Source organism: Lynx canadensis, chromosome D1, assembly GCF_007474595.2.
Source record: "Lynx canadensis isolate LIC74 chromosome D1, mLynCan4.pri.v2, whole genome shotgun sequence".
NCBI classification, from domain to species: domain Eukaryota; kingdom Metazoa; phylum Chordata; class Mammalia; order Carnivora; family Felidae; genus Lynx; species Lynx canadensis.
The window spans coordinates 74755450-74768334 of NC_044312.2; the positions used below are offsets into that span (position 1 = coordinate 74755450).

Genomic DNA, 12885 nt, shown 5'->3' on the forward strand with positions numbered 1-12885 from the left:
TGCTGCCCTCCAGAGCTGCTTCTATGACATCCACACTGCCGTGGCCAGTGCCTCTCTCTCTCTCTCTCTGTGCCTCATTTTTCATGGTGCCCAAATGCCTGCTGCTGGCCTAGAAGAAATGGGAAAAATATAAGTAATATGGCCCCGTTCACTAAGCTGAAGTCTATTTAAAGGATTGGCCTCAATTCTGAGATTTTCTTTTTCTTATTTTAGGGTTAAAATTTTTTTTTTTCCCTTTACAAACTGATGGTGATAGCATTTGTTTTCCCTTTTTTAGTCTTTACGCGTCAAAATAAAAAATTGGCAACCCTGGTTCAGTGTCCTTTTTTCTTAAATTAGACTTGTTCTGGAAATCCTTAAATGTGGCACTGCCGATTTTAATGCAGTCTTCCTTCTACAGTGTGAGCCTGTTTCCCTGGCTCATCCTGCAGCAAGTGGAGATCACTCATAACACTTCTCTGCACAATGGAGTTTTGGATATTGTTGCCCAGTGGGATATGTATGTGTCCGTGTGTGTCTGTGTTAGTAACGGAGAAGAATGGGCAGATTTTTCAGGGATGGGAGAACTGCTCAGCATCCCCACTTTACTGCTGCCTTCCCTCCCTTTCTGAGCCTGGCTAAGTGGGGTGGGGGGTGGGGGTGGGGAGCCATTACGGTCGGGGGTGGGAAGAGGGGCATGGGCACAATTCTAGCTCTTTTGTTTTGCAGTCTAAACCCTATTGTAATATATGAGCACAACATGCTCCCAAAGCCCTCTCTTGTCCTGATGGGGGGCAGGAAGCCGAGCTGGAATAGGAAAGGGTTTGGAGAGGGCTGAGGTAACACAAATAATTCTCCTGGCCCCTGCACGGGGTGCCTCAACCTCGCTGCCTTTGCCCTGGTCCCATTAGGAGGAATCCCCTGGAGAAAGTCCAACCAGTCACTGTTGTCCCTGCCCAATGTTCTGGTCTAGGGAGATCTGAGGAGAGGAGGCAGCATGGAAATGGGAAGCTGAGGCCATGGTCATTACGTTGGCCGTTCCCCCTAGACTGTGAACTCCATGAGGACAGGGAAGGTCTGTTTTGTTCATGTCTGTGTCCCAGATACGGCCTGGCCCATTGTAAGTGGTTAATAAATACCAGTTACATGAATGAATGGTTGTATCTGAGTCGGGTAACAGAAGAAGGGCCTGGGCAGGGGACATCATCTGCTTGGGAAGATGGGGTCTTTGAGAGGAAGAGACAGGAGGGTCTGCTCTGGCCTGTTACCCTAAGACTGTTCCTCAGGCACTGGTGTTAAGGGGATAATTACTCATTCAGGGTTCTGGGGCTTAATGAGTGGGATCATCTAGGGTTTTTGTGTTTTTTCTTCAAAGACTATCCTCTTGCTCAAACCCCAGATAGCTCTCCTTTCTTGTTTCTACTTCCTCATATTAACATCCCAACAAGGAAGAAGGAACAACACAAAAAAAAACAACCCTGAGAGTGTAGGGTCTGGATGGAGAGGGAAGGTGATGGACTGAGGTTGGTGAGACAGCTGAACTTGGGTGACCCCAACATAGGACTGACTAAAACATTTGAACTTCACAGAGCTAGGGACTCTAGAAGCTTGGGTGTTAGAGGTCATCCAATCCCATACACCCAATTGAAATCAGGGATCCCTCCTGGGGCATCTCTGGTATTGAACCACATTAGGAGACCCTTGGTTTGGTAGCTTTATAGTCAGAGAAATCCACTTAGGTGTCAAGGCCTCATGATGCCCTTGTCAACAGACAAAGAAAAGGAAAGAGGAGTAAAAACCCAGGTGTGTCTGTCCCCAAGACCAGAAGTCAACCAAAGAGCTCAGAATGGCCTTAGGGACACTGACCCACATACTATCTCAAGACAGCATTAAAATTTAGCCCTGAGTGGGGCACCTGGGTGGCTCAGTCAGTTGGGCGTCAGACTTCGGCTCAGGTCATGATCTCACAGTCTGTGAGTTCGGGCTGTGAGTTCTGTGCTGACAGCTCGGAGCCTGGACCCAGCTTCTGATTCTGTGTCTCCCTCTCTCTCTGCCCCTCCCCTGCTCACACTGTCTCTCTCTGTCTCTCAAAAATAAATAAATGTAAAAAAAAAATTTAGCCTTGAGTGACTGGAAAGATGAGTCCTGCTAAAATCTTTGTCTTTTTTCTAAAGGCTCCAGGAGCAGACCCTGCATCATGGGCTACACCAGCAACTCCAGGGCTCACCTGCCAGGCCCAAGTGGGCTCCAGCATGACAGAGGCATTCTGGAATGGATGTCTTCACAGGAAGGGTGACACCGGGATTTTGTTTGTTTTTTTTTTTTTAATCTTTTTTAATGTTTATTTATTTTTGAGACAGAGAGAGACAGAGCATGAACGGGGGAGGGGCAGAGAGAGAGGGAGACACAGAATCGGAAGCAGGCTCCAGGCTCTTGAGCCATCAGCCCAGAGCCCGACGCGGGGCTCGAACTCACAGACCACGAGATTGTGACCTGAGCTGAAGTCAGATGCCCAACCGACTGAGCCACCCAGGCACCCCAACACTGGGATTTTGTATTCCTAGGCTGCCTCCTGTAAGCAGAGAAGGACCTGTACGAATGCCCTGGGCTGGGATTGGGGAGTTGAACCTCATACAGACCATGAGTTGATGAACCACCCAGTCAGGAATGGAGATGAGTCATTGTCCTCTGTCTTCAAAGCTTTTGACCTACCACAAAGGGGAAGCAGAACTACCATCTGCCATGTGTCCTAGAAGGAGGTGTCCAAACACAAATCTGCATATCATCTGTGTCTGGGTGTGTCTGTCTCTTTCCTTGTGAGTGTACTTGGCCATGGGTGTATCTGGGTATCTTGGCCATGGGTGTATCAGCATATCTTTTCACCTGCGTGTTTGTTTCTTTTCTGGTTCTCCTTTTTTTCCCCTCTTAAATATCAGGTCCCTCGGGGCTTGGTCTGGTCCGTCTTCTCTACCCTCTCAAGACCTCTCCCTGGTTAATCACATCCACATATCTTCAGTATGGCTATGAATTCCAAATCTATATCCCTATCTTCACCTTGGCCCTGAGCCCCAGATTTGTATCCAGGTCCTCCCAAATATGCACTTGGCTGACACACATTCAACTTGCTTCTAACAACTCACCAATGACCCCACAGTGTTATCAGAACTTCTGAACTTGTCACACCCTCCTGAACACCTCTTCACTGGTATCTAATTTTCTTCCCTAGATTCACAGGTGGGACAGGAGTGGGATGGGATTTGGTAGGGTGGCTCTGAGAGTTGGCTAAAAGGTAAACAATTTAGAGCTGGATGACAATGCCACGTGGAGTCAGCCAGGTGAGCACAAAGTATCCTGTTGCAAAACCACAGGAATCAGAGCTACTGGGTTAGCTAAGCCCCACAGGAGAAAGCGAGGCTAGCCCAGAATGATGGTTGGTCACCGTTCCTATGCGTTATCCATGTTTCTGGTGTGTAAGAGCTGGGAACAATCAGAGAAGCTAAGGGACAGAAGACACCTAGCTTACTGTCATCTATAGATCGAGACCAAACTCTTCTGCAGAATATCCCTCTCCTTTGTGACCTGGATCATGCTTACTTCTACAGGCTCACTCTTTCCACTTTTCCAGCTTATGCCAGTACTGCAGGCATTTCCTAGAGTTCAGTGTGTCTTTTGGGCTCCTATGTTCATGTGCCATTGTCTTTGCCTAGAACGTTATTTCCATTGATGTTTACTCAGTAAAGACCAATTCAACCTTTTGGAGATAGCCCCAGTTCCTCAATGCCTCCAGGCACAACGAGTGATTCTGACATCCTTCTAATGTCACCTAAAACATACCTTTATACCTAAATTATTTCAATTGCCACGCTACATAATAATCATTTACTTGCCTGCCTGAACTGAACTGTGTGCTCTACAAGAACAGAACCTATATCTTACTGCAGTTTTTAGCCCCCAGCATCTAAATAGTGGATCATACATACTTGCAGCCCAGTAAACATTTGTTGGATGGATGAATGAATGGGTGAATGGACTTACACTCTTACAGGGGAGATAGACAAGTAAAGAAAAAAGTTACAAAATTGTGAGGAAAAGACCATGCTAACAGGTCATTTTGGGTACAGAAAGGAAGGGATGCCTGATTTCAGGCCCCTATCCCACTTTCTGTTCCCTGTAATATGCAATTCAACACAAAAACATAAACGGTAAAATAAAATTTTATTTAATTTATTTTCTTTAAAATTTTTTTAATGTTTATTTATTTTTGACAGAGAGAGACAGAGCATGAATGGGGGAGGGGCAGAGAGAGAGGGAGACACAGAATCCGAAGCAGGCTCCAGGCTCTGAGCCGTCAGCACAGAGCCTGGCGTGGGGCCTGAACTCACAGACTGAGAGATCATGACCTGAGCCAAAGTTGGACGCTCAACCGACTGAGCCACCCAGGCGTCCCAATTAATTTATTTCCCTAAGTAGGCTTCACGCCCAGTGCAGAGCCCAACTCGTGGCCTGAAGATCAAGACCTGAGCTGAGATCAAGAGTCAGATTCTTGGGGCGCCTGGGTGGCTCAGTCGGTTAAGCGTCCGACTTCGGCTCAGGTCATGATCTCACGGTCCGTGGGTTCGAACCCACATCGGGCTCTGTGCTGACAGCTCAGAGCCTGGAGCCCGCTTCAGATTCTGTGTCTCCCTCTCTCTCTGCCCCTCCCCTCCTCATGCTCTGTCTCTCTCTGTCCCAAAAATAAATAAAAACGTTTAAAAAATTTTTTAAAAAGTCAGATGCTTAACCGACTGAGCCACCCAGGTGCCCCTAAACTTTTATTTTTGAAACAAACAAGAAGTCTTATCCATAGACATGAAATTGCATAAGCTCCTTCTTTTTGGGAAGGGGGCATCACCTTTGCTTTGTTGGCAACTGTATCAGTCCAGGTGCTTGTACACTCAAGAATACAACAGAAGAGGGGCGCCTGGGTGGCTCAGTCAGTTAAGCGTCCAACTTCGGCTCAGGTCATGATCTCGCAGTTCATGAGTTAAAGCCCTGCCTTGGGTTCTGCACTGATAGCTCAGAGGCTGGAACCTGCTTTGAATTCTGTGTCTCCCTCTCTCTCTGCCCTTCCTCCACTCATGGTCTGTCTCTCTCTTTCTCAAAAATAACGTTAAAAAAAATACAACAGAAGAGAATGTGATGACTCTTAGCAGAGATGTGGGCAGGGTTAAGGAAAACAGTTAAGGCTGGAGAGGCACCTACCTAAGACCAGCAACAGCAGAGAGAGGTTGCCATCCCTAAGTCTGAGGTCCAGCGCAGGAGCCTGTAGGTGCAGCCATGGAGAAGCACAGCCATTGCCAGAACTTCAGCTCAGCCCAGCAAGCTGGTGAGGGGGAACCCCACCCACACTTTCCTTCCACCTTCAGATCTGCCTCTGACTCTCATGAGCCAAGCTCAATCAGAAGCCAGAGGGCAAGTGAGACCTGGAAATACAGTTCATAGAGGTCAGTTTCCAGGGGTAGGGTAGAGAAGGGCCGAGAATGGAACTGGGTAGTGAGAGGACAGAGAATAACCAGAGAATAACCAGGGGGGACATGCCCCTGCTTTGCATGTGACCCATATATATGATTATTGCCTATTGAGTAATCAAGCATTGGCTCAGGCCCTGCAGATGACATTTCTAGGTCTTATGTAATTGGGTATTTGGGTATCCAAGCTTATTAAGATCTGTGCCACTCAATTAGTAGGTCTGGGGTAGGACAAGGGTATGTACGTTTTTAAAAAGTTTCCCAAGTAATTTTGACACGTCTCGCTCGTTAAGAACCACTTTTATAGTCCCATTCTCTCATGTTTATCACAGGGAAACTAACATGAAGAAAAATGAAAAGTGCCCTGACTCAGCCATGCTCTGAGAACTATCCCTTAGGTGACAATAAAGGGTTTGGCTGGAAAACTGAAACGTCTGCACATATCTTCTAGCCCTATTTCTCCATTTTCTGATGAGGAAACACAGGCTCCAAAGATGGAATGATGTGCCCAGTTACACAGCTAGGGAGTCACAGAGATTTACATAGCTAGTAAATCACTAGCACTAAGTACAGTATTGGTAACTCTCAATCCAATCTTTTTCCTAGGCAGGACACTGCAGGAAGGAGTGTGTGTGTGTGTGTGTGTGTGTGTGTGTGTGCACGCGCTGCACCAAGTCCCCAGGGCAGCAATTCTAGTTTCCCATTCTGGTAAGGTAGGTCTCCCCACAGACCCTGACTGGGGATAAAGCAGGGCAGGCAGAGTTCACTGCCCACTGAGGCTCTATGCAGAAGGGGCCTGGAGGGGATGGGGGAAGGCTGTGGGTGACCCCCAATCTCAAGTCTTGATTCTCACCCTATTTCCCCTGGCTCTGAATCTCTGGTTGTCAATTCCATCACTGAAAGAGGGCTCCTCCCCACTCCAAGTGGGTGTCAGGTCAGCACAGGCTTTGGGGAAAGCTGGGCAGGTCCCAAAAGAGAAAGAGGCCCATTGTGGGAGGCTCACAGAAGGTAGCCTATAGGCTTCTCCTGGCCCAGCATGAGGTTGGGGTCCAGCACTAGGGCCTTAGTGTCATCCCAGGATGTTTAAAACTCCTTGTTGGCTACTAATTAGGGCTAATGAGGGCTGCTTACTCCCTCCCACCCAACCCGAGTCCCCAAAGCCTGGCACACAGCTACTTCCCTCCTACTGCAGGTCAAAGACCCCCGGTCATACTTTAAGAAGTATCTGAAATCTCTGTCTTCAGGAAGCCTCTTGGACTTGTATTTCCTGACACCAACAGCCCGCTCGTCCCCATGCTACACAACACGTTGGGCTTGGGAGGAAACTTACAGATTATGCATTCATCTTATATATAAGGAAATCAAAGCCAGAGAGGGGAAGTGATTTACCAATCACACAGCATGCAAGTGGCAAAACTGGGACTAGATTTCAGTCCATTTGCATACCTGTCCACCCATGTAATTCCCATGGTTCTGATGAGACTTGGTTCCAAATGTGCCTGTGTACCTTTAGTCTGTGTAATACAGACATTAAATTTGCTTAAGCTGGATTTTTGAGAAAGTTAGTATACTCCTTCGGGTCCTTAAGTATGCTCAGGTCTGCCTGTCAAGTCATTCTGGTATGTTCTCGTGTTACTGTCTTCTCTGAGCTATGAGAGGCATGTGCCCAAGAGCAATTAAGTATCGGTGCTCCGGAGGCTGCTGCGTGCCTGTATATGTGTCCCTGTTTTTACCATGAGGGATGGGAGTCCAAATGCGGTTTCTGGGTTTGTGTCTGAGTACTTGTATGATGCCTAAAGGTAATTGTGATTCTGTACATGTTTGTATATACGTTAGGACTACGAGTCTATGGGCTGCTGTGTACCTATTTGAGTGTCTCTTTTCAGCTTGAAGACTGTGTGTACCCTGCCCATTGTGTGTCCTGTAGACGTGTGTGGGTACGCAGTGAAGGTTGTGGGTCTAATCGTAACTATGTCTGTGTGTGCTGCATGTTCAAAGACGGGAGGGAATCGCCTTGCATCCCCAGGGTTAGGAGAAGATGTGTGTGGCCGCGTGTACACTACAGCAATGTGTTTGTCTCTCAGTCAAGCTCGGTCCTCGTCCAGGGCCTGGGGGGGTCACGGTCACGTTCTGGGATGCCCTGGCCCAGGTTCCCAGAGGGGCGGGGTCTCTAGCGCCCCGCCCCCCGACTCCAGGCCGCTCATTGGCCGTGGGTGCTATGACGTCGTGGGGATCGCAGACAGAAACCCCAGCGCCCGGCGAGCGGGAGGTATTGTCCGTCACCCCGGGCTTTGTTACGTCTTCGCCTACTCACCTGGCCGCGGGCGCGTCCTGGCCGCTGCAGCCCGGAGCGGAGTGCCAGCCGCTGCCGCCGCCGCCGCCGCCATGGTGTCCCCAGTCACTGTGGTGAGTGCGCGAGCGAGCGAGCCAGTGTCCGGCGCCCACCGGCCTGGGGACTGGGCTGCGGCAGGCCAGGCCGCCGGGGGCCGTGGAAGGGGCAGGGATCTCGCGGCAGTCGGCGTCCCCGGGAGGGAGGTGGGCGCTGTCAAGGCCCCCCCCCCCCACCGCTCCCCGGACCCGCGGCGCCCCTCCTCCACGCAGCCCCTGCCCGGCCGCCTGCCGGAGGGAGGAAAACAGTGGGCATGTGACTCGGAAGCGTGACTTTGTTGATGTCGGTGTGTCTGACGCGGGTCGGCGGGCTGGTTGCCGGGGAGAGGTAGACGACAGCAGCTAGCCGGCGGTTCTGCGTGGGCAGACCACAGGGAGGCGTGGGAGAGGGCGTGGGAGAGGGTGGGGAGGGCAGGAGGGTGACTGGGCCCTCCTGGGAATCCTGGCCCAAATCTGTTCCCTCGGTTCCTTATCTCATAAACAAGTCTGGGGGGGGGGGAGGGGAGGAGGGGATGTCCCTGAGTCCAAGCAGCATTGGTAATGTGCTGGAGGAAGAGGGGTCATTCTCCCTTGACATTGCTTCCCATTCAGACTTTCTCAACTCGAACGTTTGTCTCTTTTCCCCACCCTTCCTCTTCTAGTGTTGGATTCTCTATGATTGTCAAAGTCTCGCCAGCTACTACTGCCTGTTTCTCCTCATAGGACACATGGGGCTGGGGGACGGGTATGGAGCAGACCTTGATGCTTCCAAGGGCAGGCTGGTGGTTGATGGGGAGAACTGGGGACTGTGTGGCTGTCCATCTCCTCCAGTCTCCTCCTCCGCCCATGCCCCTGCCCTGACGAGCCTGGATGGGGGGAGATCTCCATAGGAAGGGACTTAGTCATCTTTTCTCCCTGCTCTCACTCCCGTCAGAGCAAGGGCAGGCTTGGACCTTGGACCTACCCATCTGCCTCTTCCCAACCTCCTTCATCACAGTCCGATCAGCCGTCAGGTAACTGGCAGTCTGGAAGTCAGTGTGCTCCCAGAGCCTTGTGCTGGACAGCTCACCCAGCCAGAGGCACAATCATTTTGGGCAGAATGTGGGTATACAGGGAACCTCAACCGTTCTGAACCATCCACAGAGACCCTGTACCAGAAGCCCAAGCAAAGGAGCTTCAGGGTGTCACAGATTGAGGATATCTGCAGTAGCCCCCCTCCCTAGCTTGGAGAGTACCTGCAGTGGCCTCAGACACACCTTTCTTTAGTGGCCCTCCCCCCTGATCCATCTGAGGCCAAGTCAGCTGCTGTTACTTCCCCCCTCTCAGTTCCACATCTCCTCCCAGCCGGTCTGCTGGCTCCAGCGCAAAAGCTGGAAAGAGAACTCCTCCCCCGCTTCCTGCCTCTTTCTGATGAGCTCTTGAGTTGCTCTTGTTCTCAGAGAAATGAGACTGACCGACAGACAACCCCCTGCAACTCCCCAATCCCTGAAATCCTTCTCTAGCCGGCATCCGTATCTCCTCTCCTTGCCCTTCTTGGCACCTTTAGGCTGGTACCTTTAGGGGCAGCTGGAGTGGAGGCTGAGGAGCAGACTGGCCAAGGAAAGAGCCTGTGGGGGCTGAGGTGCCCACCCTCACACATTGCTGGCACTCACCCGGTGTTGCCAGGGCCCTCAGCCTGTGCCCTGGCCCCACTGCAGAAGATCACAAGGCGGCTAGTTGTGGCGTCTCTGTGGTTTCCTGCTGACTTCACTCCATTCCAGACAGCTGGTGGCTGATGGTGGCAGAGACGGGTTAAAGGGGTTTTGGAGGGACAGGGAGGGGCCAGGAAAGGAGAAGCATTGGCCTGCCGGAGGGGACTTTGTCCCGAGACCTGTTTTCTGCTCAGTGAGTGACCATTCTGGTCCTGCCCTAGGGCCAAGAGTGGATGTGGGCAGCAGGAAAGCGGAGCCCCTCCCCTTCCTAATCAGTTAAGCCTCAGGGTGATGATGGGTATGTTCACACTCTGCTGGCTAGTTGGGACAGGCCAGACTGAATTTCTGCGTGTCAACCCTCCCTACTTGGAAGGTGGGCCTGGCTCTGGGGTATACGTCTGGGCTGAGGGTGCTGGCTCTGAACACCTCTGTGATCTTCTGAGCTCATAAGTGCTGAGTGCTGCCCTTGTCCTATGTCCTCCAGGTGAAGAGTGAGGGACCCAAGCTGGTGCCCTTCTTCAAGGCCACCTGCGTGTATTTTGTGCTCTGGCTGCCCTCGTCCAGCCCATCGTGGGTCAGCGCCCTCATCAAGTGCCTGCCCATCTTCTGCCTCTGGCTCTTCCTTCTGGCCCATGGCCTAGGATTCCTGCTGACCCACCCCAGTGCCACCCGCATCTTTGTGGGGCTCGTCTTCTCCGCTCTTGGTGATGCCTTCCTCATCTGGCAAGACCAGGGCTACTTTGTGCACGGTCAGTTGCCACAGTAGCTGTTTGGGAGGAATCCTGGGGCTGGGTGCTAGAGGGTCTTAGGTGGCCAAGGATTTGGGAGAGGGAGCTTTTGAACAAGAATATGGGGCATCTGAGGGGTTGTGAGGCCAAAGACCGTGGGACCCTTATTGGAGGATTGCCTTACAGAGGATCTGGTGATCGGCTCTGGAGTTCCTCAGGGGAGGGGGTGGTATCTTTACCTTTGTGGATTTCTTCCCACCCCTGATACTCCCCAAACAAAGTTCCTGAGTTATCCCAAGCACTCCCCTCCCCCCCACCCCATGTCTCTCATTACTCATCCGAGCCTGCCCTCAGCATCCCCTCATCCCCTCTCACTCCCAGGTCTGCTGATGTTTGCTGTGACCCACATGCTCTACGCCTCGGCCTTTGGCATGCGGCCACTGGCTCTTCGGACAGGTCTGGTGATGGCAGTGCTGTCGGGCCTGTGCTATGCTCTTCTCTACCCAGGCCTCTCAGGTGCCTTCACCTACCTGGTGGGGGTCTATGTGGCCCTTATCAGTTTCATGGGCTGGCGGGCTATGGCAGGACTACGGCTGGTTGGGGCAGCCTGGCGCTGGACTGAGCTGGCAGCAGGCAGTGGTGCACTGCTCTTTATCATCTCAGACCTGACCATCGCCCTCAACAAGTTCTGCTTCCCTGTGCCCTACTCGCGGGCACTCATCATGTCCACCTACTATGCTGCCCAGATGCTCATCGCCTTGTCAGCTGTTGAGAGCCGGGAGCCAGTGGAAGACTACAGACTGAGCAAGGCCAATTGAGAAGCCAGGGCGTGGTTCCCCCTCTCTCCTCCTGGGGGAGGGGTCCAGAACCTGCAAGAACTGAGTCAGGATGGCCGCAGGACTGACCTGGAGAGTAGATACCACTGGGGAAATGTACACGTTTGAAGGGGGGTAAGCAGGAAAAGGATCTCTCTAGCAAAGTCGGTGTTCCAGAACGATGCTTAAAAAGAGCCAGCCTAATTCTCCTTGCTGGAGCCAGAATTAGACATCTCCCCACCTCTAACCCCGTAGGGGCTGTCAAAGCCCCTCCAGAGGGCAATGGTGCTCAGCGTCTTGACCTCCCCCCGCTTCTAGATGGAAGAGTCTGACTCACCCCACTCCCATTCTTTCTGACCTGCACAAGAGTCGAGTGAAGAGGGGAGAAATCTGACCTGAGATGACCCAAACCCAGGGCTTGAAACCCGTTTCACAGGCCCCTAGGTGAGAAGACTGGATGAGAATGGAATCTTCCTTTCCCTCATCTATCCTTGTTACTTGAACTATCTCCGTTTCTAAGTGGCGGGTGGGAAGGTGAAGGGGTGTCTGCCCAGGTGGGGAAGACTGGGGACTTCACTGGCCTAGGAGCTTGGGCTATCAATGATTCAAGTTGGTCCCATCTCTCTCAGAGGCCAGTCCAGAGCTCAGGCCCACCACCACCACCGCCACCTTTAGACCCTATCCCTAGGGTTAGGGTGAACTATACCAAAGGAAGGGGCCAGCCTGTATGTGTGTCTGTGCGTGTGAATTTCTGTGTGTGTGTGTGTGTGTGTGTGTGTGGTCTGTCTCCCAGACTGTCTGGGTCTTTCTGTGCCATCTGTCTCTGTCCTGCTGTCTAAGTCTTATAGGGAGAGGGCCTCAGGGAGTTGCTGAGGGGGTGCTGAGCCTGGCTTAGAGAGCTGGGACCCCATCCCACCACCATCAGTGCTTTCTTCTCTGCCCCTTCTGCACTGGGAGCAAGAGGAGAGGGCTCCAATGACATTCTAGGGTCATAAGACCTAAGGCACATTCAATGCAAAAGGAGCAAGGATGGGACAACGCCATCCTTTGCTGTTCATGTGAAAAAAATAAAAACCAAGGGCCACTGGCTGCTCTGCTTGTCTGCTTGTGTGGCGTGTGCCTGTCCTGGAGAGAAAGGGGTGGGGGCATGGTGCCAGGGGCCCTGGATGTCCTTACAGCCTGGGTCACAGTGCTGGCCAGTGCATCTTGGCGCCAGGCTGGCTCCCTGGCTCTGGTGACATGGTGCCTGTTGGAGTGGGTCTCCCTTCCCTGGTCACGTGTATGGGTGTGGATATAATTCAGGAGGGTGGGGGATGGGCAGTATCTGCCACCATCGGATTTTGTCTTTGATGCATTCCCCTGTGCACGGACACCTAGCACCTTTGCTGACTCTTAGTGACCCAGTGCCCTCTACTGCTGCCCGCCTCCTCCCGGACCTACTGCCTGTTCCAAAATGATCCAGATTCCCTTCAAGTGTTTCCTCTCTCCTTGAACTCTGGGCTCCATTAAACAGTGGGGAGGAGTAAGATTAGATTAGCTGATTTGTACTTTAGATGGGAAGCTCTGGCAAAATAATGTGTCACCCTGTTCCAGGGACATTTGCATCTTAATGGGCAGTGCTCTGACCCAGAAGCAGAGAGGAAAGCCTTGGGTGGTGGTGAATATGCCATTAGTAAAAGGGTTGTCGAGTCGTGGGGACAGGATAGAGGAGGCTCAGCCCCGTGTGGGTGGTGGGTGAATTAGTGATTTTCAGACTAGGATTTTTACAGAGATACCTGGTGGGAGACAGGAAAAGGAT

At 51.9% G+C, this 12885-nt stretch overlaps 1 protein-coding gene across 1 annotated transcript; it reads left to right on the forward strand.

Annotated features, from left to right (window-relative positions):
• Positions 1 to 7764: 7764 nt before the first annotated feature.
• Positions 7765 to 12176, forward strand: TMEM86A (transmembrane protein 86A). The gene is made up of 3 exons (XM_030333006.1): positions 7765 to 7892; positions 10029 to 10293; positions 10654 to 12176. Exons 1-3 carry the CDS (start codon positions 7872 to 7874, stop codon positions 11088 to 11090), a joined length of 723 nt encoding a protein of 240 aa, XP_030188866.1. The 5' UTR covers positions 7765 to 7871; the 3' UTR covers positions 11091 to 12176.
• Positions 12177 to 12885: the final 709 nt, after the last annotated feature.

Excerpts from the sequence above, each read along its gene's own strand:
- TMEM86A (XM_030333006.1), top strand. The coding sequence starts at position 7,872 with ATGGTGTCCCCAGTCACTGTG. Across the intron at positions 7,893-10,028 it reads TGGTGTCCCCAGTCACTGTG|GTGAAGAGTGAGGGACCCAA; the intron begins GTGAGTGCGCGA and ends TATGTCCTCCAG. Across the intron at positions 10,294-10,653 it reads CCAGGGCTACTTTGTGCACG|GTCTGCTGATGTTTGCTGTG; the intron begins GTCAGTTGCCAC and ends TCTCACTCCCAG.